The sequence below is a fragment of the Aegilops tauschii genome, chromosome 5 (genome assembly GCF_002575655.3).
Source record: "Aegilops tauschii subsp. strangulata cultivar AL8/78 chromosome 5, Aet v6.0, whole genome shotgun sequence".
Classification (NCBI taxonomy): Eukaryota; Viridiplantae; Streptophyta; class Magnoliopsida; order Poales; family Poaceae; genus Aegilops; species Aegilops tauschii.
Genome location: NC_053039.3, coordinates 395,272,679 through 395,299,093, shown reverse-complemented (window position 1 = coordinate 395,299,093; position 26,415 = coordinate 395,272,679). Strand labels below are relative to the sequence as shown.

The following is a 26,415-nucleotide window of genomic DNA, read 5'->3' as shown; positions in this document are numbered from 1 at the left end:
AGGGCTTATATCAAAAGTAAATAACAAGAGTGCCACAGTCGGACGTCTGAGCGACATCACATAAAGGGCTTATATCAAAAGTAAATAACAAGAGTGCCACAGTCGGACGTCTGAGCGACATCACGTAAAGGGCTTATATCAAAAGTAAATGACGAGAGTGCCACAGTCGGACGTCTGAGCGACATCACATAAAGGGCTTATATTTCATAACTCGATATTCCAGTAGCTCATGAAGTTAAATCATCTCAAGGAAATACTCAGGTACGAAATAATAAAATGGTTAGTCCATCCACAGGAATAACATTCAACCGGGTTTACCACTCAAGCTTGTTCACCGGGGATTTCCACGGAGACTGACACAGGGACTGACACTGAGACTGATATGGATACTGTTATGGATACATTGACCCAGGTCCTTGACCATGGACACGATGACTCGGAAGGTTTTGACTCTGCAGAGTTTGTACTCTTAACCACAGCCAACGGATTTCAGTAGTCACAAGGGACTAGTTCCGTTTACGGTATTTTAGGAGAAACACATCTAACCAGTACACACCCATTCCACATTCCGATGCCAGGAATCACCCTAGGCAACGTTCAAGAAAAACCTTGAGACGGGGAGGCTACAACCTCGCGTAGCATGGGATCAAATTTATATCGCGCGCTCTAAGGGGTGCCCCCCTCTCGGTCCCAACCGGAAACACCCATGCCCCCTGACCGGATGACTGGCTTTAATCCAGGGCCATGGAACCCTCATCCCGGCCCCTCTATTTGGTGTGTACAAGGAAAGAGGTTTGCAACTTACTAAACCGTATTCTTTGTAGAAAACATGTGGCAGCACGGAAGGGGACGAACGGTAACGTGGCTCGGTCCACGTTAACGTCGGAGTTTAACGGTTGACATAAGACTGGCATGCTACAACAATACCATCTTACTACCTCTCATGTCACCACATGATCAGGTCATCTCCCATCAAAAGCTCACATCAAACTTCGAAGCACACAGGTAGTTGCCTTGCATGCAACGTGACACTCACCGATGCCCATATGCCATGCACAAACTACTCAAGCAAACATGCAAAACACTCATCATATCAAAGGTTCAAACATGCTTGCCTGGTTCGGAGAAGTCGGAGTCTAGCTCGGCGAAGTTCGCGGCTCCGTCACCTCCTCCGGTATCTACGGTATAAAGAAACCGTATACTAACGTGAATACCGTTGCGTGTATAAAAATTATTCCAAAAAATTTCCAAATAAATACTATAAAAAACTAGACAAAAATATAAGACTGACAAAAAAAGAATCAATCAAAAAGCATCTTTTGTTTAAAAGATATAAGGGTTTTAGTCCAAGGACTAATCTGTGATGAAACAGAAAAGATCCAGGGGCTTGTTTGAAAAAGCAGAAAACGCTTCCGTATGAAATACGCCTGCCCAGAAGGGAAAACACACTTTGCCCGAAGGCGCCTTCAGAAAACGGTTCGAAGGAAAAGAAAGAGAGGCTGAGGGGGGGGGTCCCACCCGTCAGGTTCAAACTCCAATAGAGCTCGCCGGCGCCCGAAGGCTGCGGTGGTCGCCGGCGTTGATCCACGGCGAGGTAGGGTGATCGGAGGGTACCTACGGGTTCAGGGTGTTCTTTCGCGTCGGTGGGTGGTGGACTTGACCGACGGCGAGCACCACGGCGACGGCGACCTTATGTCCGGCGGACGGTGGTTCGGGCGAGGGTGGAACTCTCCGGTGGGTGCTGCAAACTCCAAATTAGGGCGCGGGTCAGAGAGGTGGATGCACTAGGAGGCTACTGGCATGAGTTGAGAGGCAGGGGTGCACGCACTGGAGCGAATCTTGCCGGATCCCGAAGCGGGTCGAGGCGGCCGGAGTTGGGGAAGGAGACTTCCTCGAGGCCTACCCAGTGGCTTGGCGTGGTACTTGTGGGGTGTAGGGATGGTGCGTGTTCGAGTACGAGCTCGGGACCTCCTTTTATAGGCGATCCGAGGAGGTGGCCGTGAACGGGATAACACCGGCGAGCAATTACGGCGAGGCAGAGGTTGGGCAGGAGGTTTAGGCGGTTGGGCATCATCGTGGTGGTCCACTGGCACCGTTCCTCCGCTAAAACCTCGGTCAGATTGGGGTAATGCTCCGGTCCTCGACGGAACGGCCGTACGGGCACAACGGCGGCAGAGCGCGCTCCGTGCCTCCCAGTTCACGACGACGGCTCTGCAGCGTGCACAGAGGAGGGGACGGCCACGCGGTGGTCTCTGGTGGCTTGGGCGGTGCTGGACGGCGCCGTCCCTCGCTGTGCCTCTCTGGCAGCCGCAGCGGGCGCTGCTGCCGCCGCGCACGGGGCGATGCACCTCGGCCAGCTCGCCGCCGACGCCCGCAAGCGTCCAGGCGGCCGTGCGGCGCGGTGGATAAGAAGGAGGAACAGGGCGCAAGGTGCCACTGCCGTCACTGGCGAGATCGACATGGTGTTCTGAAGAAAACGACATCGGCCACTGAAACTGTTTTTCTGAAACTCTGAACTTGACAGTAACAGTGCCCTCCAGGGGTTCGACGATATGATTTGGGCACGAGGAAAATTTTTCTGGAGCTGTGACTTGGTGAGGTGACCTCTCGATGCATCCAGAGGCTGCCTGAATTTTCTCAGATTTTTAGGAGGAGAGAACAAATGAATTTCACCAAATTTTGCAAATATGGCCCAAACTTGCAGCAAGCACATTTTGAAAATTTTGAACTGGAGACCAGTGGATCTTCCTGGATCTTGGTTGAGGGTTCTAAGGACTAGCCAGGGAAATTTGTTTGGAGGCAAAACTCAAAGGAGAACTAGTGGTTCCTTTGTAAATCTACAAGGGTCAAAATAGAGGACAGAAAAGGTTTTTGATTAGGAATAAAAGGAGATAAAAACATGGGGGAGTCTAACTTGCTGGATTTGAAGTTTATCTTAACACAAAGTGGGGAGATGGCTTTTGGGAGGGGGATTTCCACTTAGGTCATGGCAAGAGGAAATTTTGAAAGGGAAAGGATCACTCCATATGCCATAGGGCTATTTTAAAAAGAAAAGATTTTCAAAAACTTTCCCAATGAAAAATCATTTGTGTTGAGTCAACACAAGATGAAAAACCTCCAAGACCAAAGATTAAGTTTTGGATGAACTCAAGGAAAATACTTGTCATAAAAGAAATTTTTTGAGAAGGAGAGTCCTTTAGGAAAAAAAATTAAATGACCTCCCTCAAATCAAATAAAGAATTTGATAAAACCAAATAAATTTTTTGGGTGTCACAATTAGTCATGAATGAAGAGTGAACTTTGTCATTGATCGATGGTTGATACGTCTCCAACATATCTAATTTTTTTGATTGTTTCATGCTGTTATATTATCATTCTTGGATGTTTTATATTCATTTTATAGCAACTTTATATCATTTTTTGAGACTAACTTATTGACATAGTGCCAAGTGCGAGTTGATGTTTTTTGCTTGTTTTTTGCTTTGCAGAATATCCATATCAAGTAGATTCCAAACGCAGCGAACCTTTTTGGAGATTTTTTTCTGTCCAGAAGACAACTTGGGAGCCAAGGAAGTGCCCGAGGGGAGGCCCGTGGGGCCCACGAGACACTAGGGCGTGCCCTGGTGGGTGGTGGGGCCCATGTAGCTCCTTTCCACCGCCTCTAAGCTCTATAAATTCCCAAATATTCCAGAAACCCTAGGGGAGTCGACAAACCACGAGATCCAATCTAGAGGCCCTTTCCGGCACCTTGCCGGAGGGGAACACGATCACGGAGGGGTTCATCATCCTCATTAGTGCTCCTCCGATGATGCGTGAGTAGTTAAACACAGACCTACGGGTCCGTAGGCAGTAGCTAGATGGCTTCTTCTCTCTTTTTGATTCTCAATACAATGTTCTCCTCCATGTTCTTGGAGATCTATTTGATGTAATGACTTTTTGCGGTGTGTTTGTTGGGATCCGATGAATTGTGAGTTTATGATCAGTTCTATCTATGAATATTATTTGATTCTTCTTTGATCTCTTATATGCATGATTATTATAGCCTCGTATTTCTTCTTCGAAACTTTGGTTTGGTTTGGCCAACTAGAATGATTTTCTTGTAATGGGAAGAGGTGCTTTGTGATGGGTTCGATCTTGCGGTGTCCTCACCCAATGACAGAAGGGGTAGCGAGGCACGCATGTATCGTTGCTATTAAGGATAAAAAGATGGGGTCTATTCCTACATGAATAGATATTGTCTACATCATGTCATCGTTCTTATTGCATTACTCCATTTTTCTATGAACTTAATACACTAGATGCATGCTAAATAGCGGTCGATGTGTGGAGTAATAGTAGTAGATGCAGGTAGGAGTCGGTCTACTAATCTTGGACGTGATGCCTATATACACGATCATTGCCTTGGATATCGTCATAATTAGTTGCTCTTCTATCAATTGCCCAACAGTAATTTGTTTACCCACCGTATGCTATTTCCTCGAGAGAAGTCACTAGTGAAATCTACGGCCCCCGGGTCTATTTTCTATCATATTGTTTTCAGATCTATTGTTCCAAAAAAACAAAAATACCTTGCTGCACTTTTTCTTTACTTATTTTATTTTGTGTTTTGCTAGATCTATTTATCCAATATCATACAGTTTTATCTATCTTTTTACCGGAGAGGGATTGACAACCCCTCTTACGCGTTGGGTTGCAAGTATTTGTTCTTTATGTGCACGTACCGTTTACATAGTGTTGCTTGGTTCTCCTACTAGATTGATAACCTTGGTTTCATAACTGAGGGAAATACTTACCATTGTTGTGCTGCATCATCCTCTCCTCTTCAGGAAAATACCAACGCAGATACAAGCAATCAATGGTCGGGTACAATATATATGCATCCCGAACATACGCGGCGTTACAAAGAGGCAGCCACAATGTTATAAAGAGATGCATTGGTTGCTCGCGTCTCTCCCGGATTGCAACCGCATGACGGTTGGACAAAGGGGAGATTCCCTTTATTAAAAGTGCTAATTAATCACAACACATTCCTAATCTATGCTTGTCCATGTAGAATGTAGAAGTCTCTGTGCTTTTTGTTCCATGCCTGGATCAGTATGCTGGCACACACAATACTTTGATGAAATACCATAACATCACATATAAAAAAATCGTAGATGCAGAGTATACCTTATTTATCACAGCGAAACTTATCAATAGGGGTGTGGAGTCCCATCAATGCCAACGGAAGTTGTGTGTAAACCGTAACCCTATATTGTAACTCTTTCTCATCGTAGGAATATCTGCAACATGAGACGTTGCAGCCATGTAGGTCAGTACATTGAATGTACCGTCAAGATCACAACAGAACGATGATGAAAGTCTATACTATATGAAAATATGGCTGGTGGTGGCTCTAAGTTTATACTTTTTGCGTAAAGCTCATTTTCCCTACAACAAAGGAGTCAAACAAAAAAATCACTACAAAAGTTGGTTGTTAATGAGATGGTTTCGACAACCAATTCTCATACCCCCAAAATTATCAATAGACCCACTTATATATATATATATATATATATATATATATATATATATATATATATATATATATATATATATATATATATATATATATCACGAGAAGCAACAAGAGAGAAATGATGTGTCCTCCGAAAATAGTCTCCGCAGCGGTGGCCGACGGAGCTAGGAGCTGCGATCTTCTCGCGGGTAATGTTTGGTGTACGAGATGTTGATAGTGGTGGGTTGATCGATGTCTCCTATCACGGCGTACCTGGATGTATTACTAATTGCAGCACATAAATCTAAGACCCGACGATACTGCTAGCTACTCGAAGAAACACGTCCTAATAACCAATGGCCAGCATGAATATTTAAGAACATAATGCAGCGTCAGATTTGAAACATTGTTTGATTTTTTTTTTGAACTTGTCCAAAAAATAAGAATGAATTTGCGTATATTCTTCGAAACATGAACAATTTTTTAAATTCCAAATAGCTTTATGAAAATTCTGAATATTTACAAAAAACATGAAGAAAATTTTAAATTGGAATATTTTTTGAAATTCACAAACATTTTCTGAAAACATGAATTTTTTATAATAACCAGCATATTTTTTGAATTAGTGAAAAGTTTTTAAAAATGGTAAAATGTTTTGAACATTCAGAACAATTTTGAAAATATTTTTTCCAAAAAAGAAAATTATTTTAATTTCAAAAAAACTTCTCTAAAATAACAACATTTTCAATTTTGAAACATTTTTTCAAATGCAAAGAGAAATATTGGAAATCATGAATAATTCTGGAAAATAAAAACATTTTAAAAAAAATTGGGAACATTTGTTTTCTTTTGACAAATTTCAGAAAGAAAAAAATAAAGTTCTGAACATTTATCAAAAAAGAAACATTTTTAGAATTTGGAACATTTATCAAAAACTTGCACAAAAAATTTAAATTCTGAGGTTTTTTGATAATTTCTAATTTACTGAAAAAGGGAAAACGAAATTAAACTTGGAAGGGAAAAAAGTAAAAAGAAATATGAAAGAAAAAGAGAAATAAACAGAAAAAGACAAAACACATGATAAAACAAAAATGGCCGGCCCAGTATTGGGCAACCTGTGCGAAGCTTTGGGTATTTTTCATTCCAAAATTTGTATTTTTTAAATATGAACAATTGTGAGAATTTTGAATTTATGAAATAAATTATATAAGAAAATAAACTTTGAAGAGAAAAAATAGATAGGGGAAGGAGAATAAAAATAGAAGTAAAACACAGAAACAAAGAAAAATGGGCCAGTCTATTATTGGTTGTCCTGTGTGAAGCTCTGACTATTTGTCGCCCAGTGTGTAAAATAGATGTTTTCCAGCTGCGTGGGCAGATAAATAAGTGGGCTGGCTTCGCTGGGCCACAGTGCGCGGCCCACGCACGAAATTATAGAAAGCCTTTGTTTTCTAGGAGACGAACGCATAAGAATTTAGTACCATCTTGAATAGAAAAAAAATTCTTTTCCACGGTGAACGGATGAAAAAATTAGCGAAACGTACCTTGCTTTATTATTAAATAGAATAGATAGATATAGATATAGATATAGATATCTATCTATCTATATCTATACTTCTATATCTATATCTATCTATCTATATCTACTTATATATACTTATATATACTTATACTAATTACCGACTCCCAAGAAATTCCCACGTTAACTAGAAAATACTGACCGTTAATTTGGTGGGACCAAATTATTATGGTGTAGATCAACTCACGTGATAATTGACAAAAAAAAATACTCATAGGGCCCACAAGAGATAAAAACACGCTTAAATCCTTTCACATGGGTCATGCATGCGGCAGCCCATAACAGAATCACGGAATCAAAAGGTTGATTAACTTCCCTAAACAAAAGCTAGGTTCATTAACTACATATGTATTTTTTCGTGGTGATTAACTACGTATGTAACATCCCAATAAAAAAATAAAATGGCCAGGTTGTAATATGCCAATAAAAAAAAGCGGCCAGGTTGTTAAAAAAAGAACGTAATATGCCTAGGAAGACTAGCACGCAACAATCGGATCTCACACCATTGAACCTGCACTCATCTAAAGATTGCAAAGAAACTTTAAACACACAGACTCCCCAACCAGGTCTCGCCAATCTTCCTTCTCACCAAAGCTCCTACAATACTGCCCGATCGATCGATCATCTGAGGCTCTCCCCAATCTTCCTCCTTGCCATATGCACATGTTCTTCCTGTAACATCTTCATTTCTCGATATTCATGCCCAATCTTTGTTTCTTTGCTTTTCTGCTTCATGTATATTGCGTATTTCATACGCTATCAACTCATCGCTCTGACCAAAATATTTTTGCACGTATATCTAAGATTGATCCATCAACATCACTTCCTGGCCGATGAATTTGGAAGTTTCAGCAGCGAAGGAAGATGCGGTAGGGTACAGTAACGTCAAGCTCCAGGTTCATTCGCGGAACATCCTAATTAGATTTTCTTTATTCTGTCCAAATATACCACAATTTGTTCTCTTTCTTAGCCACCTCTTTTCCTAATTTTCGTAATTGGCAATTTGTGCAGTGCTATTAACCATGGAGCGTCTGGAATTTGTAATTTCCACATGTATGTGCCTAATCCTAAAGAATTTGATCTGCTCTTCAATCATTGTACCAAGCTTAGATTATTTCTTCTTCTCATGTTGAAGGTTTGATGCTAAGTTGCTAACACAATTCATACAATTTACCTCTTTGGTTATTAACCAGTATGATAGCTTTTCCAACATAAGGCCATGATCATGTTGGACCTATCTGGAACTTGACGTGGATGGAGAAAGCTTTATGACGAGAACCCAACAAACAGCCAGTTTTTTTGGCGAGCACTGAGATAAGCCAGCATATCAACATTATCCTGATTTGCTCCTTTAGCGTATGAGAAGCGCACCGCGAGCAAGCCATGGTCTATTTCCAAGAAGGTGGCTATATATGATGTACCCAGCTTCAGGCCAGAGATCATTGCCCAAGTTTTCATTATCTACACCACGTTGGGTAAGCCACCCATTTAAATCTTTTGTTCTAGGGATACAATACGCAATTGATGTTGCATAGATACAAAACTACATACATGAAAAACAGGGAAGTATCATGATCTTTTGTCCCATATTGAATTCCGAAATTGTTGATTTTTTTATTGCATGAAACTGAATTTTGAAAACAATGTCACCAGATGTCCTTAATGCAGTTAACCACGGAGGGAGTGCACTGATAGTAGATGGCAGACATAATACTTGAATTTCATACATCACGACTGTAGGATAACATGGTAAAATGGTAAGCAGGGTGAGTAAGAGTAAATGGATTTACATTACGAAAGGATTATTGATGTTTTCTGTCATTTTGTACTCTAAGTTATGTGGGATTCTGGGTTCAATTTATTATTCACAAAGCATGAAAAAAAATTCAAGCATGGTATATGCGTGCAGTAGTTGCTCGAGCATCTGGAATACTTTGTTTTTTTCTTTTTATTTTTATATAACCGGATCATTTGATCTTTCTTTGTTGTTTGCGCTGTGTACAATTGTAGGATGCTATTAAAAAATTATGATTTATGTAAGACGCACTAGGTATTTCATTCGTATTTTATACATTGTATCTATTTTTTTAGATGTACAGGTGGCAGTTATGAATTTGAATTTCTGTCGGTTGGTAGCCAAGTGAATGAACCTATTTTTATATAAAAATCGCATCCAACTATAGAAACATACACTTTAATTTGGTCAACTCTCAATACGTAATTGTACTCCTTATTGTCCTTTCAGTGTGGAAAATAATTTCTTTAATATGTGCTACTTTTATATTATTGGCTAACTAATTAGAAAGAAAACAATGGCTGTCAGGCATAAACTGCCCCTTTGCTTTTAAATATAGCATGTGTTTTCAGTCTGAGTAATAATTTATAAACATCATGTTTATGTATATGTTGTAGGCTAAAGGAAATATCGGAAAGCAACTACACATTACATGTTATGGAGTATGCTCTTTGTTATGGAACAATAGGCTCCTACTATGCCATATTAAAAATAGAGATATTTGCATATTTGAGGGGGCTATGGGCCTCAAAGGGTGAAAACAAAGGTTCTGAATAAAGGAATGCAAAGGATCTCAGTGTAATGCTCGAACAGACGATATAACTGAAGGTCTAGGTCAGCGATGTTCCTCTGAGCCAAGATCTCCTCGCACCATGTCTCAAATTAAATATCTTCTATATCATTTGTTCTAATTGTTCGACATGCCAAGTATCATCATTCCATAACTGTTTGGGATACAAGACTCAGCAATGGAATAGTTGGATATATGCTAGCTTGGATTGGCAGGTTCAATTAAAATCCATAGTTTAATTAATTTTGCATACCCTCTCGATTGCAAAATCAAGACGTTATTGTGTTGCGATGTGAGCAGAGCACGCTCGAGCTATTTCGACCATTGTTTTTAGAATTGTTTGAGTGTATATGTTCAGTACTGGTGTTGTACTATTTCAGTTCTATTGCAGAGTATGCCCTTCCTTTCCTGTCATACTAAGGTCACCAGACCAAATCTGATGGGGGCCGTTCCATCACAAACATTTTATACTTCACATGTAGTGCTTTCTCCATGATTCTACCACGCATGAAATTGTTTCTTCTCTTTTCATTGTACGTGATTATCCATGTCACAAGGGCAAAGCTTAGTTCCAACATGCATAGGAACTACAACCTCCATCCTAAATTACTTAACTTAGATTTGTCTAGATACGGATGTATCTAGACACATTTTTAGATACATCTGTATCTAGACAAATCTGAGACAACTAATTCAGGACGGAGGGAGTATATAATTGAAAAATTCAAAATGTGATGCATGCATGCTTCTTATTTGTAGGTTTACAGTACAAAATTATTCTCTCCAAGCTTAGCATCCTATTTCTATTTTGCCATTGGATAGTCAGACTAATCCTTGCGCAACACTATCGTTTTTTTAGATTCACTCCATATTAATGGTAGTAAGATGTTATGCATATATTTCATAATACTACAAATCAATAATATACCTTTATGATAATATTCAAATGGAAGAATTTAGCTGGAACAACAATTTTTTTAAGGAACGGTGTAATTCTACCAAGTAAGCATATCATTTCTGAAAGTGCTAGTATTCGATTAGAGGGGGGGGTGAATAGGCGATTTTTATGAAAGTCTTCAAAACACGGGGGCTTTGAAGACTAACAGTAGAAATGAACCTATTGATATGCAGCGGAAGATAGACTACACTAGATAAGCCATAGTCAAGTAAGCAATGAAGTGAAAACACGAAGACTATCAATAGCTAGGTAGTATGGATCAGGATGGAAGACAGTATGAAGCCAAACAGTAAATAGTCTTCACTCAGTGAAGATAATCAGATCAGACAAGTAGGCAATGACTTCACGAAGATAAACTGTAAAGTAAAGGGAAGTGAAGGATAGAACCAGTTGCTTGATGAAGACAAGGATTTGGTAGACCAGTTCCAGTTCCTGTGCCAACTGTACGTCTGGTTAGGGAGGCTGAGATTTAACTCAGAAGACCGCGTCTTCACCTTATTCCCCTTGAGCTAAGGACACCCAGTCCTCGCCTAATCACTCTGGTAAGTCTTCAAGGTAGACTTCCAAACCTTCACAGACTTCGTTCACCGGCGATCCACAATGGCTCTTGGATGCTCAGAACGCGACGCCTAACCGGCTGGAGGATTCACAGTCCTCAAGTGTAACAAGTCTTCAGATCACGCGGACAGAAAGACGCCTAACACTCTTTGGCTCTGGGTGTTTTGGGCTTTGTCCTCGCAAGGATCTCTCTCTCAAATGCTTCGGAGGTGGGTTGCTCTCAAACGACAAAAGCCGTGCACTAACTCTAAGCAGCCACCAATTTATGGTGTAGGGGGTGGCTATTTATAGCCAGGAGGCAACCCGACCTGATTTGACCGAAATGACCCTGTGTCACTAAGGAACTAAGACGTGTCCAACGGTCAGATTTCAAACACACGCGGCATCTTGACTTGGGCTACAAGTAAAGCTGACTCATCCAGCTCTGGATAAGATTTGCTCTCATTGTCTTTGCTCGAAGACATAGGATTTGGTTGAGCATCACATCAGTCACTCTGACTTTGTTCACTTGGACCCCACTTAACAGTACGGTGGTTCCTATGACTCAGCAAAGAAGAAAAGGAAACTACGAAACAACTATGTCTTCGCACCCCATAGTCTTCACGTGAATGTCTTCTCCAGTCATAATCTTCGTTGTGAATATCTTCACAGACCACCATTGTCTTCAATGTCTTCACACATTTTTAGGGGTCATCTCTGGTAGGTAAACCGAATCAATAAGGGACTACTACCTGTGTTATCATGCAATTCTCACAAACACATTAGTCCCTCAACCAAGTTTGTCGTCAATACTCCAAAACCAATTAAGGATGACACTAGATGCACTTACAATTTCTACTTTAAAACCTAAGATTTAGGACTACATGTGCTAAACAAAATGTATGTGGTTTGTCCACTGATATTTGTGTCAACACACATAAATACAGTAATCCAGACCAGTAGTTACAGTCATATCAATTTTAGTGAGATGATGGTGCCGATAAATCTTTAGAGAACGATGGAACTTAATAAAAATTATATGTGACTTTTGGTCCTACTAATTATAGTACCATTTTTTGGAGAATATAGTGCCAGTTATTACATGTTCAAAACAGTAATATATCTTCTGCATATTCGTAAAATTCTTCTTATCCAATTTGTAAAAGATTTTACAATAAGTAAATGTTACCTAAATGTGTAATCTGATGATTATTATAACTAGCCCATGCAGATGCACGGGTTGACGACTAGTTATTATTAATTGTGTTGAGATTGGCTAATATTATCATCTCTGGTGCTCATGTCGTCCGTAACCGGGGACAGGACTAATCGATTAGTTTAACACTCTGTAGAGGTTTGCGCACTTTACCCGCAAGATTCGATCCCTCCTGTTATGTCCTTGCACTGCCTGGTGTTTGAGAACGGGATGGTCGAAACATGGTCTTCCGGAGCGATCATTCGGCAGATGTCAGTGCCCATGCAATCCTATCGTTCGTCTACATCTACTAGCAATCTGACCAGCCAGAGTCACGACTAAGGCCAACCAAGCCTTAGCCCATAATGACTTGCGGTTGCACACGTAAGCTTTCCGGCCTTGAACTATCCATCCATCTCTTTGAGCCTGGGTGGCATTATGTCGGGATGATCACGGGTAGATACCAGGATTCCTGAGCATAACCATGATAGATATCAGGCTGCCAGATGCAATACCATTCCACCTAGAGGTATATTGAGTCCTTGAAGTCTTGATCATCATGCAGGTCTTGAATTATTAATCCTCACGACACTCTTGTATCACACATCCGACCCCCATCTACTAGAGCGTAGCAATAATGCAAGGTAACGTCCCTTCCATGACAATGGTAACAGGGGTATTGGGTTTCTCCTACCTCATGAATACTACCTCAAGTTTCAAGCTCAATATAACTACCGGAGGAATGTTGAAGGTGACACTAAATGCAATAAAGCATAGGTATGAAAATATGGTCAAAGTGAACTTGCGTGGTATTACTTGATGAAGACTATAACGTTCTCAAAAAGTTGATAGAACTAATCGTCACTCTACGAAGAAAATCTATATAGTCAAACAATATATTCACATAAGCAAACATACTAGCAATCAAAAATAAAAATCAACAAATAAAAAATCAATAAGAAAACCAAATAAAAATTCAAAGGAAACATCAAAATAAACTATAAAGAAAACTGTGAAGATTAACACACTAAACAATAAAAGTTTTTTTGTTCTAATAGAACTCAACAGCAAAGGAAGCACTTAAAACAATAAATTAACAATAAATAAATAAATTTTTTATTAAAATAACAGAAATAAAATTTCCTACAAATTTCTATGCAAAAAGAATCAACTTAAATTCATTTATAAAACTCCACTTATGATAAAAACAACTTTTCTTTCAAAACAAAAGAAACAAAAAATATATTTTAAACTACAAATAAAGTGCCTACTGTTAACTCACAGAAACTAATTAAAACTTGTCAAATTGAAAAAAAATAAAAATAATTGAAAACAATTAAAACAAAAAGAAATAGGATAAATCCTAGAAATAACTAAAATAGTACCTTTTTGCTAATAATCAAATATAAAATGAAACAAAAATAAAAATTGAAGAGCTACTAGATGCACAACTATTTTTGTGACAAAGTGCAAAAAGAATTAAATCAAAATAAAAATTTAAACTCAAGTTATAAGCAAAATAGTGGTTTGAGCAAATTGCATCTAATTCAAAATTTAAACATTTCAAACTTGGCTCAAATTGAATCTACAGAAACTAGATGAAAATTTGAATCTAATAAAAAAGAATCACTCAAAAATATTAGAAATCGTAAAAGATATTCAAATTCTAAAATCAGAACTATTTCTGAAATCAAAATTAAAAACAGAAAATAGGAATTTGCTACGGAGCGTTCAAGTGACACGTCGCAGCGCGAGATTTAGTCGGCTAGTGATTGAATTCAGAGAAACGGGCGGTCGACCAAACCTTAGCGGAAAATGATTCGGCGAAAAAGAAGAGCGATCTAATCCTAGCCGTTAGATCTGGATCGGATGGAGGGAAAGGGTTGCCGGCGCTTACAGAGGGGAGGAGGAGTCAGGCAAAGCAGGGAGCTCGAGCCCGGTGCGGGAGGCTGCTCCAGGGGCTCCCGGCGACGGCGGAGCGGCTTAGGCGATACAACGGTCGAGGGCGGAGAGGATGGCGACGTCGATTGGAGTCGAGGGTGACCGGAGGGTGTACAACGACGGCAATGGCGGGCGATGGTGGTTCGGATGTCCGGCGAGGGATTGTGGGCGGTGTACGGGGTCTCCGGGATCGAGTAGGAGCGAAACGGGTCGAGGGGGTCCTCAGCTTTATAGGGAGGGAGACGTGGGGAAGGGGGCAGCCAAAATAGGCAGGGGAGACGCTCGGGACGGGGCTTACCTGCGCCCGGTACGTGCGCCGCTGCTACGTGTCGCTCATCCCTGCCTCTCCTCGGCGTGGTTGTTTTTGGCCGCGAAAAAAAAAACAAAATACCAATCCTAATACGCGTCTGTTCGGTCCAGCGGGGTCCTCTCGTATTCTTCACCTCTTTACTCCTCTCTCTCTCTCTCTTTCCCGTCAGAGCTCGGACATGGAGCAGAGCATGGAGGATGGAGGGGATGAAGCCGCCGCGATGTCCACCCCATGCCCCCTTACTTCAGGAGTCGACTTCTCTCTCGCCGGATTGCATCTTCTCCGGCTGCTGGCCATGTTCTTCTCTCCTCGGTCGCGCAGCAGGTCAGGGGCAGCTCGAGAGCCCGACCATGGAGAGGTGGATCTTGGGCGGGCGCAGCTGCCTGCAGAGACTCACGAGCTCGAGCGCTCCAGCCCCGACCTGGAGGTGGTGGATAGTGGGTGGGGTAGTTGCTTCGACTAGCTGGAGCGCTGCAGCCCGTACATGGAGGCGGCGGATCCCGGGTGGCGCAGCAGCTCTGTACCGCCATGAGTGTGCTACACATAGACGGAGGCAGCAGACCCGGACACCGCAGGCTCGTGGTGGAGAGCTCGTGCGGTGCCTTCGTTCGTTCACCAAGAGATTCAGCTCTACTACTTCCACAAGAGATACGACACAGCCACACAGGTAAATTTTCTTTTTTGCTTTGCTGGTCTCTTGATCTTTGATTTCTTGCTTGTTTACTAGGAACACGAGTTATGGTTGTGGGCATAGAGATAATTTGGTTGCTATTCTATTCAATCAATGTTCAATAACAAGTTCTAATGAAAAATAGTGTCAATTAAAATCGACTTCGGTGCATAGGGTTAATTTGATCGATATTCGATTCAATCCATGGCACCCCCGCAAAAAATAAAATTAAAAATCCATGGCAAATAACAAGAAAACCAGTGTCATCTACAAAATTGATTAAATTGGCTTTAGTACATGGGATGGAACTTTTTATTTAACAAGGGAGTGTCTTAACGAGCGAATGTGAGAAATTTTGTTCTGGCGTGACCAATCCTTTTGTCGTTCCATCCGCCACAAGCACGCGGGGTGGTGATGGGGTAGGAAAGGTGAATCGAGCTGGCAGCAGGACCGACAGTCATACCATAGCTATAAACTGTTCATAACAAATTAAGTTGGCTTCGGTTCATGGAAGATGACTTGATTTTGTCCTGTCATTATAGTAGAGGCAGAGGTTCCAATGCTCTGTTGCTGCAATGCCGAGTTGTGCAGTTGGAAATCGGTGTAGATGTGGTTGTTTGGATGACCCTATGCAGAAAAGTAGCAAAGTTTAATGATGCAGAAGTTTCGAAATGATAATAAAACATGACAAAGTAGAATGCTTATACCATTAGTGCATTGTATTGTTGGAATCCTGCCAGCATTCTTTGGTTCATTGGCATCGAGAATGCATTTCCAAGTGACGACTGCATTGAGGCACTTAGCAATGGGTTGTACTGCAAGTGCGGTGCAACCATTTGATTTGTCATAAACTCCAAATGACCCTACAAAAATGATAGATAAATGTCAATAAAATTATTTTTTCTATGTAAACCAAGCAGGATAGTTTTATACCCTCGATGTGCTTTCAGGTTGTACTTGTAAAGAATCACCAGTCTTTCACTTTATGCTTACCGCCTCTCCGGACGCTAAAACCCATAACTTCAGCATAGTTGTTATAAAAGGAATAAGCCTCTTCATCAGATAAAAAATTCATTCCAATCTTTGGTACCCTTTAATTAATACGATCTTTCGCATTGCTAGCTGCGGTTTCTTGCACATCCTGTATCAATCAATGTACATTATAGTTAATACACAGATGTTTAACAACCATGTTTATTTACCATCAGGGAAAAGGAGGATATGAAGACAAAAAATCACTAGGAAGATGAAAAGGAGGATATGAAGAATACAAGTAAGAATCTCACTGTCGGTGGTTCTGATCCATTATCATCATGGTTCCCATGACCACCCCCTGGAGAAGCCATCAGGGACGGACAAGAAGATCCTTCGCTTCAATCTCTAGGCCGCTCCAGACTCAGAGACGTTGCATCTGCTTGACGCTGTTGATTGATGAATGATAAAGAGTCTCCTGTTTGTTTCAGCAGGCTGTATTAATCTTTATATTTTCTGGTCCATTCCAATGCGATTTAGAGATAAGGATGTTGTTTTGGCGTGATTAAGAGATCTGATTGGGCGGGAGTATTCCCCTCCATTGTTTTATTCAGTTTTGATGACCAGCAAGTATTACGGGTCTTTTTTTTTGGGGTAAAGCAAGTATTACGGGTCGATGTGTATTAGGAAGGATATTTTTGATTGTTTTTTCTGCGACTAAAAACGGCCCCACGAGGGGAGGCAGGGATGGGCGACACGTATCAGGGGCGCACGGATGGGCACAGGCAAGCCCCGTCCCACTATTACCCTAAAAAAAATCAATCCCACATTATTAGCGCTGGATTAGTTACCATAGAAAACAAACGCATGCGTTGCAGATGCTGTCCCACCAAATTAGCTATCCAGTCAACCTATAATCTCTCGCCTGGACTAGGTAGCATATCCAACGCATGTGCTCCTTCCGATCCAACGGCCAACGAGTGGTCTCAAACCCAGCGGTGGTCTCCATTAGCACGAGTCTGATTCCTACCCTAGATCTCTCCTAGAAGTGTACCACCGCGCCGCCACCCCCCAACCCAGATGTTGGCTGTCCGCTGTGGCGGCGCCGGCGCCGGCGCCCACCTGACGGCCGAGAGAATAACGGCAGCTCGGAGTGGAAATGGCCGCGGGACCCTTCTTGCCGCGGGCACCGGGGCCAGGGAGCTTACACACAGGGTTTCCTTCTCACCGTGCTCCCATCCCCACCGGATCGGTGCTTCATGGCCGTGGTCGGTAGTGGTAAGTACCACTACTTTCTTCTGGGCAGCTCAGTTCCCTGATTCCACAGTTTATTCGGGCGTAATGAACTTTATGCCACTGCTTCTGCAGCGTTGCTCCCCTGGTCCTTCTCCTGGCATAGAGGATCGGCCCGTCATTAAAAACAAAAGGGACGAGGCATGGGAGGCGTTGAAGGCGGAGATGCTTGACATGTTCCGCCCCCTGCTGCGCAGCGTAGCTGAGATTTGTTCGCTCCGCCGCGCATACGATCTTGAGGACTATCAAATCGGCATGGTCTTTGGTGCGTTTGAGTTTGAGTTGAATGACTCTGTTATATGTTCATTGTTTTAACTGTTGAATCACTCACATCATATGGATTATGTCTATTTGCAGGTGCATTTCTTGGATGTGTTGGCTGTTACCAACTGTGGAAGACGGCTCCTTCACTCTTTGTTGATGTCATGCTCGCCTTCATGTTCTATAGACTCAGTGTTGTATCATCAGAGTTGCATAAACGCCGCAAGTCAAACAGCTTGATAACCCGACTGAAATTTGGTAGTTTCCTTATTTTTTAAATTGTTATTTTTCAGTTAAACCCATCAAAAGGGATTATATGATGCACAAAGTAACATAGATAATGGAGCAGATTGTATAGCAAACTACTACTCCCCCCTTTTCTTTTTACTCTGCATATAAACTTTGCCTCAAGTCAAACTTCCTAAAATTTGACCAAGTTTATAGAAAAAATATCAACACTCACAAAACTAATAATATCATTAAATGCATCATTAAATTAATTTTCATATTGTATATCTTTAGTAATGTACATGTTGATATTTTTTAATATAAATTTGGCTAAACTTCATGAAATTTGACTTAAGACAAATCTTATATGCGGAGTAAAAGGAAATGGAGGGAGTATCTTAGATCATTTCTAAGTTCTAACCCATCCCCAACTCCCAAAACCCCACCCAATATTGCTTATATCTAACCCATTCCCTAAACTTAACTCCCAATGTTTTTTTTGTCAATTCTCACCTAACTTTGCATACAAAAACCAATTTGAACTATATTTCTACATTATTGCAGAAAAAAAGGGAAGGATGAAAAAAAAATCCTTTTGACCCTTTTGTCAAATATATGTTCCGTGCATCTCCAGCAGGAGCGCACGTTGGCCGGCGGGGCTCGCTACGAACACCGCTGTGGCAGAGGGGGGAGGGGGAGGTGGCATACCAATTCCCCCTCGCTGATGCTTGAGACCACGGCACAATTTTGGAGGTGATGACAGTCAGCGCAGGGTGGGGGGAGTGACTGCTGGGACCCTTGGGGAAGGTGTGCCAGGCACAGTAGGATGCTCGGGAGGCAGTGGTGTACTGGTGCAGCGGTGGGGAGGTGAGCTGCTGCAGTGGCTGCCGCAAGTTACGGCTCGTTGGAGGCAACGGGAGAAGGCTTGGGAGACGGAGATGGGTCACGGTGTGGCGGGAGTGGGCCGGGACACGGCCCACGGGGGTGGCTTTGCTTGTCATAGATGTCATCGACACAAGGTGGGGGTTGAGGAGGGAAACTTCCTCTCCCCCAGATACGAGTATTGGGAGGGTGCAAAATATCTCAACTTGTCGGGAGGGAAGGGCTGTTTTTGAGAGCTTCCAATTTTTTAGGGAGCTAAGAGAAGTATTGCGGATGGGTTAGAGTGTGCTAACTCCCATAGTGGCAGTTTTTTTGGAGTTACAGATTTATTGCGGATGGGTTAGAGATGCTCTTACTTTTTGTACTTTTTAGTGCAGGAGAAGAGTATAAAGTATCCCTATGAATAAACAATAATACTAACACATTATCTTACTGGAGCACAAAGTCTTGTTCACAAATGTGTAGAGTGAACAAGACTTTGTGCTCCAAACAGATACTGTGAACACTGGACTGTTCCTTTGACTCAATACTGTTATGTAACTTAATAAAAAGTTATCAGCTTAATTCAAAACTATAGTCGCTTTGGGATTGAATTAACATATTTATAATGCATACACTGCGGTTGTCTGGGTCACCGTCACTTGCACAAAATGCCATATACCCATTGCAAGACTCCTGACTTTATAAAGTTGTGAGAAATTACTACGAACTGAACTGTTAATATACATTTCACAAGTGACTGATCAGTGGCAACATTGATGTGTTCATTTTTTTAAATCACCAGTGGCTTTCTTTAGCAACCTCAAATAGCTTGTTTAGCATTAACTATAACTGTATTTACATTTGTGTGTATTTATAACCTAATGTCACTTTTTGTTAATCGCAAGTCATTCTACTATATTTTTTAATGGTCCAGTTTCATTTCTTTCTGCAGTAGTAGTTGTTCCACTTAGCCATATTTTTGGAGATTCATTGCATCACCTTCTCAATGTAGGTACCATACTTATCATGGTTTTGAAGGATATCAAGAAAAACTATGTCCTCCTGGATGCTATTAGGTCAGTATGCATTGTCTAACTGCTAAATCATTTAGTAGTCAGGTGCAACAGTTTTGTTTAGAGTTACCGCTTGCATTTTCAAATAACTCCTTCTAACGTTGAATTACAAATTCTTGAATGACAACTTATCCTCCAATTTGTACAGCACATAATTCTGTTTTTATGTATCCCTTTTCCCTTTTTACATTTTATTAGAACTTAGATAGCTTGTCAAACTGATATACCAACACTAAAACATCATAAGAATTGTATTTCAGATCTATAGGTCAACCATAGTGGTAGCTAATGCTTTTTGGTGTTAAATTCATATCCAAGATGTGAACAGTAAGGCTTACATTCAACGTGAGTGATGGAAGAGAAAGATGGAGCAATTTTTCTTGCCCTCACTAGATTTTGTTCTTTGTATGTCACTTTGTTCTGCTGCCCGAGTTTAACTTTGTTTTTGATAGAAGTGTTAAGGGTTGTGGTTGTCTTACACTAATAATAGGGTGACAAAGATATTCATACTGCATATGAGTCACAAGCATTAAGCAATGCATCATGTGTGGGCAATTAGCCTAGCAAAAATGGCCTAAAACAAGATAATGCAATGTTTCCATGGCCACATGAACAGTGATAACTTTGCTTCACATCCAGTAGGTAAGGAAATTTTGAATTGGCACATTCTCTCCCTGCTTGAGAATGCAGTTCATAATTCTGTTTGTCGAAGAATGCATGAAGTATCATTAAACTCTCATTGCACTGCATGCAAAGAGTACAAATGTGCAAATCACAAACTGTCGGATGCTTTCTTTCAACGTGTAATGGCATCTCATTCAGTCATTGAGTTGCCATTCAACATTGTTGGTCTAAAACGTATGTGTCTCTGCTCGAATTTTTGTCAAGCTTATCATTAACTTTGTGACTTAATATTGGAGCTTTGATATGTACATATGAAATATACTTAGTGTTGTTAGGGCTGTCACCATAAGTACAATCCTCCCACCAGAGGATCCGACTGTTCTATCTGTCAATTTTCTTATTTATCTTAGCTATACGAGATATATAGATGTTTGTAATCAGATTTCAGTAGTCTGCCAAGTCTTGATGGAACTCTGTATAGAACATAGATTCCTGAGCTATATACTTTGTGTAAGCATCTAAATTTTGTATCTGATAGGATATAAGTTGGGGTTAGCTCTCCGACCTTTATTAGTTATTAATATGAAATCGACAGTACCATCAAAAGACTTCAATAGATTGGGCTTCTTGATTTGATTATGAAACAACACAAATCTTTTTTATGCATTTCTTTTGGAGATGCTTCATTCAAGCACTAACTGAATGTTGTTTCATGACATAGAATGCCGGTTTTCCTCCTCTACATCTGTGCATTCCTATTTGATGTTGCTGGTGTGAAGAAGTATGGAAGGCGTGGTCTGATTTATTTTGTTAATTTGCTGAAAACCAGAGGCGGTATTCAAGAAATGTATAGAATTATGTGGTATCCTGGCTATATCTCTCCGTATGACGATTCTGAGGACTGGCTACGAGACTCTTACATTCGGGTATAAAATATTGGAGCCGGTGTGGAAACTTTTGTGATAATGTAATATATGTGCGCATAAGTTCTCATTTGTACAAGCCGCCATGTTAATTACTAGTGGTATATACATCCATATTATTTGTCGCTGATTTAGTACAACTTTATTGGAGGGAGTATCTAACTTTTGAAAATCTACCAGTTGGTGTCTGATATTTGCGAGTGCTAGGATATATACTTGTGATGGATCAAAGCACTCTGAAGGTACAGTGTCTACTGTTGATACATATGTGGCCTCCCACGGAAAAGAAAGAGCAAAAGTACTCAATACATATAAAGCGGGGCGGAAGCCTTTTCGGTAAAGGAAGTACTCAATACATGCGTGGCCTTCCATGGAAAAGAAAGAGCAAAAGTATATATTTTCTTTGTGAGGGAAGGGCAAAAGAAAACACGATTCATGCTAGTATGAAAAATCAAGTGAACTAGCTAATTCCCCGTGCATTACTTTTTGTGCTCGATATATACCTTATACTCATGATTTATTTTGATTATACGGTACACTCTCCGTCCATTCGGACGAGGCATCCGAGCCAATGCTTGGCATAGCTCCATCCATTTTGGCCTTCATCTTGGGATCAGCCTCATCAATCAGACGAAGGAACCTAGTTTGTGCTTGCTCCAACTCCTCCTGCTGGGCATTTGATGCGCCCTCCATCTTTGGCACACCGAAATATCGTGTGAAGTAGCTGAAGTCGTGAAAAACCAGCATGCGCATCAACTCGATTTTCCCGTGTTTGGTCTTGGATAGCGCCAACAAGAAATTGAAGAGAGGATTCAGGAACTTCTTCACGCCGCTCAAGTCCGAAAGTACCGACACGGTATAAAGGAAGAAAACAGGAACCCTGCGGCGTGCCGATATTTTAGCACGCGAGACATGCTGACATCAGCTCCCTGATTCAGTTTGTCTAAATCACATTTGAACTGTAATTGTAACCATGCTCAGTGAAACGCACGAACTAATTACCTGATGTAATCAAGGGGGACAATTCTTTTGTGGATATCCTTGATGGCCATTGTGACGCCGATGACTGAGTGTTCATCACAAAAAGTGCAGTTCAGTTTAGAAGAACGTCAAGTTCTCACATCACATAGGAGTAGCTAGGTAACAGAAGAGCAGATGGCAATGGTGACTAACCGAGCTGGACCCGGGTGATTAGGTCGTTGCAAAAGCCCTGTTTCCGGACATCCGCCGCGAGGACGCTGAGCTTGTAGAAGGCGTAGGCGAGCATGAAGTCGAGGCACGTCGAGGGATCCATCTTCCACATCTGCCACAGCCCCAAGCACGCCAGGAAGGCTCCTGCTCACGCGCACACCAATGTTAAACACCTTGTCTTACAGTCAATGACAATCATGATGTGCGTGTACCCCTGCGCACCGAAAGGCATGCCGACGTGGTAGTCCTCCACGTCGAAGACGGTCCGGAGGGAGCGCAGCTGCTTCAGGTTGTCCAGGAGGGGCCGGAACGCACCGGCCACCGCGTCCAGCAGCGCCACCGTCGCCTCCATGTCGGCACCTCGATCCCGCGTGAAGCGGAAGCACTCGTCCGGCGCCGTGGGAGGTACGGCGGTGTTACCGTACCCACCGGCGCAGCGCTGCACGAGACAGGTCAGAGTAAGTCTAAGTCAAGATCTACATAGGTTTCTTTTCGACTTGAGCTATACGCCTATAGCTGGATTTTTTTTGAGGGGTATACATATACGTACATACATAGATACAACAAGGATTGCGAGCGGTGCTCACCATCGTCAGGGAACGAGCAGTACCGAGGGGCGGGAGGCGGACCATCGAGTACGACCGGCGCCGAGAGGAGGACGGCGCCGGCACCTTGGCGACGAGAGCCACAGCGTGGGACAGGCTGGAGCACGCCATGATCGATGGGTACGTAGCGTTGAGGACAGGGTGGTTCGCGTCGCGTACGGATCGATCGGTACTTGTTTCGCCGCCGTTGCTTTTGAACTGCCCTAGCTAGCGTCGGGCCAACAGTTATATACACAGACGAAACCTGATCGATGCAGTACTCACGAATCCGGATATTTTCTCGGTAATAGAATTACAGTCCGGATATACACAGACGCTTTCCTCGGTAATAGAATTACAGTCTGCTAAGGCCTTATACAATGAGAGGTGCTTAGAGAGATGCTTAGAAAAATAAACCGGATTTTTCTAAAGCACCGGTGCCTATTTCTACAGAAGAGACGCTTAGTACAAATAAGCATCAGTGCTTAAGAAAAGCCTGGTTTATTTCTCTAAGCACCTCCCCTAAGCACCTCCCATTGTACAAGGCCTAATACATCTTCAACTACACTCTCCGGCACACGGCGCAACCAACAAGCGGTGCTACCACCAGAACGGCCAATATTAGCAAGACTATGAGCAACTCTATTTTGATGACGCTTGCTTTTCTGTGGAATAAACCAACGCAACTCCAGAAGTTTCTTGATCTCTAGCATAAGATGTCCATAGGCGGAGCGAGCCAATGAATCATCTGATAAAGCTGCAACAACACACGAGCTGTAAGACTAAATCATAATTGGAAGATCTGACTGTTACATACTCATTGATAGTCCTTCTAGCACCGCACTAACTTCTGACTCTAGGGCATCATTGCAGTGAAATAGGTAACGATAAGCCGAAAAGATGACCACCCCATCTGAATCTCTAAGAATCATACCTGAACCCGTCCTCCTAGTTTCTTTCACAAACGACCCATCAACTAATAATGCCACCCAGCCAGGAGGAGGCCTAGGCCAAGGGGCATGATGTTTTACGCGTGGAGCCGGGGCTGCATGCACCACGTTCAGTGGCATTTTACCTTTAATCATATCCGGATATGAAGTAGGAGTACGTCACGGATCCTGATCGATTCCCCGAAAAAGAATCCTAACCGATATCGTATTTGTCTTGAATGGGTATGAAACATGTTTGTATAGTAGATGGAATGGCGCGCTCCGCTGCGCCCGGCTATAGCCGGGTTCTCCACATGCAAATTTAATTTAGCCACTATATGATTCAGAATTCTCACACATGCAAGAATGCACATTGCTACACATGTAGCCCATCAAATAGTTAACAATTGTACCTTCTCAAATGCTCCAAAATCCTTTATATTTTTTTTGAAACAAGGCAAAAGACTTGCCATTTTTATTGAATAAGAAGAAGATTGAAGAGTCTTGGCCAAAAGACCAGGTTACAAGCATCACTCTCACGGCATTATATTACACAAATATTCCGCCCCGGCAAGGCACCACATCAAAGTTTCCGCTTTGACGCGAGTCACAAGCACCCCGAGCGGAATTGCCGTGCTGTGGAACACACGTGCATTTCGCTCTTTCCAAATTTCCCGAGAGATAAGAAGCATAAGGGAAAGAAGCGCCCTTCGAGATTGTGACCTCCCGGAAGCTATGTTGCGCCACCACTCCTTGACGGAAACCATGCCTCCCCAATCCGTAGGATGGACATCATGTAAACCAAGCCATGTTTTAATCATTCCCCAAACTCTAACCGTGTAACGACATTGGAAGAGAAGATGAGCTGCTGATTGATCATTCCCCAAACTCTAACCGTGTAACGACATTGGAAGAGAAGGTGGGCTGCTGATTCTGGCGTTTGTTTGCATAGCGGGCAAAGTTACAGTTGGGCCAGCCCCTGTGCTGAAGCCGGTCTGCCGTCCAAATCCTATTGTTGATGACCAACCAAGCAAAAAAATGCATTTGGGAGGAGCCCAATTCTTCCACACCAAAAGAGACATATCTAAGTCGATAAGGCCAAGAAATTGTGCACGGTATGCCGTCATCGCCGAATATTGGCCATCATTGGTGAGCTTCCAGGAAATTGAATCGGCCACGCCGGGGTTGAGTTGAATGCGTGATAGCTCACTCCAAAGGTTGACGGACTCAGCTATGTGGTTCACATCAAGCTTCCCACCAATGTCCACTCTGAAGACCCATGAGTTATTATGTAAGGCCTCTTGGACAGTGCAGTTTTTTCATGCAGAGATCGCAAAAATATTTGGCGTGATGTCTTTTGCATTTGACATATTCAAATCAGCTAGAATCTCAATCGGGTCTTTTCATCCAGTAAGACCCAAACACATCGCGAAACTGTACAATTAATTGAAGTATGACCCAAAGAATCCCCCGTTGTTCACCGTGTCGGCCATCATTGCCGCTAGCTCATGATTCACCATTTGCAAATTTAAACATAAAATTTAGCACTTGAAGTCACACATCTTTCGCATCATGATAGATGACAATGAAAGCACTAGCATAGCCACAAAGAAATTCCCCACGCCCACGTCGTCACTCCCGCGGCGGCTCAGGCGAAACCCTAGCCCACCGCCGCCACCCCCCTCCATCCATCTTCCTCCTCCCCCCTCGCCGCAGCCGGGGAGTTCCTCGTGTTCCCGTGCGTGCATCTGGCGGGGGAGGCTCCGGTCCTTCATGTCCTGCTCCCCGACGGCCGGTGACTCGCTTGATCCGGCTCAACGGCTTCCCTTGTGGCGCGCCCCGACTGCGTCGTCCGGTCTCTCCGGCTGCGCTCGGTTCTGGCAGGGTGTAGGCCGCCTGGCTTCTTGGTGGGTGCTGCACGCCCGGCGGTGCGTTGGTGCACCAGCGGCTGGTCCATGGCGGGGCAGGTGCGGGCAACCGTCGGATCCGGTCGGGCTCGCCGGATCTGGCTTGCTGGCTTTGGTTGGTGATGAGGTGGTTTGTGGTGGTCCTCCGGTGCTACTGGCGTGGTGGCGTTGGGGTGGTGTGCGGGCTAGTGGAGGTGTGGTGTGTGGGGATGTGTTTGGTGGGCGGTGCTCTTAGCGAAAGCTTGTGGGGCTTTGGCCGACCGACGGCGTGGGCGTCCGTGGGCGTCGTGTTAC

At 42.6% G+C, this 26,415-nt stretch overlaps 1 protein-coding gene and 2 long non-coding RNA genes across 4 annotated transcripts; all 3 read left to right on the top strand.

Moving 5' to 3' along the window:
- Nucleotides 1-6,764: 6,764 nt before the first annotated feature.
- Nucleotides 6,765-10,344, top strand: LOC120965201 (uncharacterized). 2 transcript variants are annotated; one of them, XR_005757617.2, is made up of 5 exons: nt 6,765-7,972; nt 8,088-8,129; nt 8,270-8,551; nt 8,730-8,833; nt 9,489-10,344. It is a non-coding gene; the product is annotated as an uncharacterized lncRNA (long non-coding RNA). The 2 variants fall into 2 exon arrangements; XR_005757616.2 differs by having other exon boundaries at nt 6,770-7,972; nt 8,745-8,833.
- Nucleotides 10,345-14,711: 4,367 nt separating this feature from the next.
- Nucleotides 14,712-16,857, top strand: LOC141023458 (uncharacterized). Its single transcript, XR_012184986.1, has 2 exons — nt 14,712-15,269; nt 16,481-16,857. It is a non-coding gene; the product is annotated as an uncharacterized lncRNA (long non-coding RNA).
- Nucleotides 16,858-17,217: 360 nt separating this feature from the next.
- LOC109774708 (uncharacterized) lies at nt 17,218-21,686 on the top strand. Its single transcript, XM_020333473.4, has 5 exons — nt 17,218-17,522; nt 17,613-17,802; nt 17,895-18,056; nt 19,903-19,966; nt 21,309-21,686. The coding sequence occupies exons 1-5, from the start codon at nt 17,325-17,327 to the stop codon at nt 21,517-21,519; spliced, it is 825 nt and encodes a 274-aa protein (XP_020189062.1). The 5' UTR covers nt 17,218-17,324; the 3' UTR covers nt 21,520-21,686.
- The last annotated feature ends 4,729 nt before the right edge of the window (nt 21,687-26,415 follow it).

Bases quoted from the DNA above. Each gene is read 5' to 3' on its own strand.
- LOC109774708 (XM_020333473.4), top strand. From the start codon at position 17,325: ATGTTGGCTGTCCGCTGTGGCGGCGCCGGCGCCGGCGCCCACCTGACG. The intron at 17,803-17,894 runs GTGCGTTTGAGT...GTCTATTTGCAG, and splicing joins TCAAATCGGCATGGTCTTTG to GTGCATTTCTTGGATGTGTT. The intron at 18,057-19,902 runs GTAGTTTCCTTA...TTCTCAATGTAG, and splicing joins GATAACCCGACTGAAATTTG to GTACCATACTTATCATGGTT.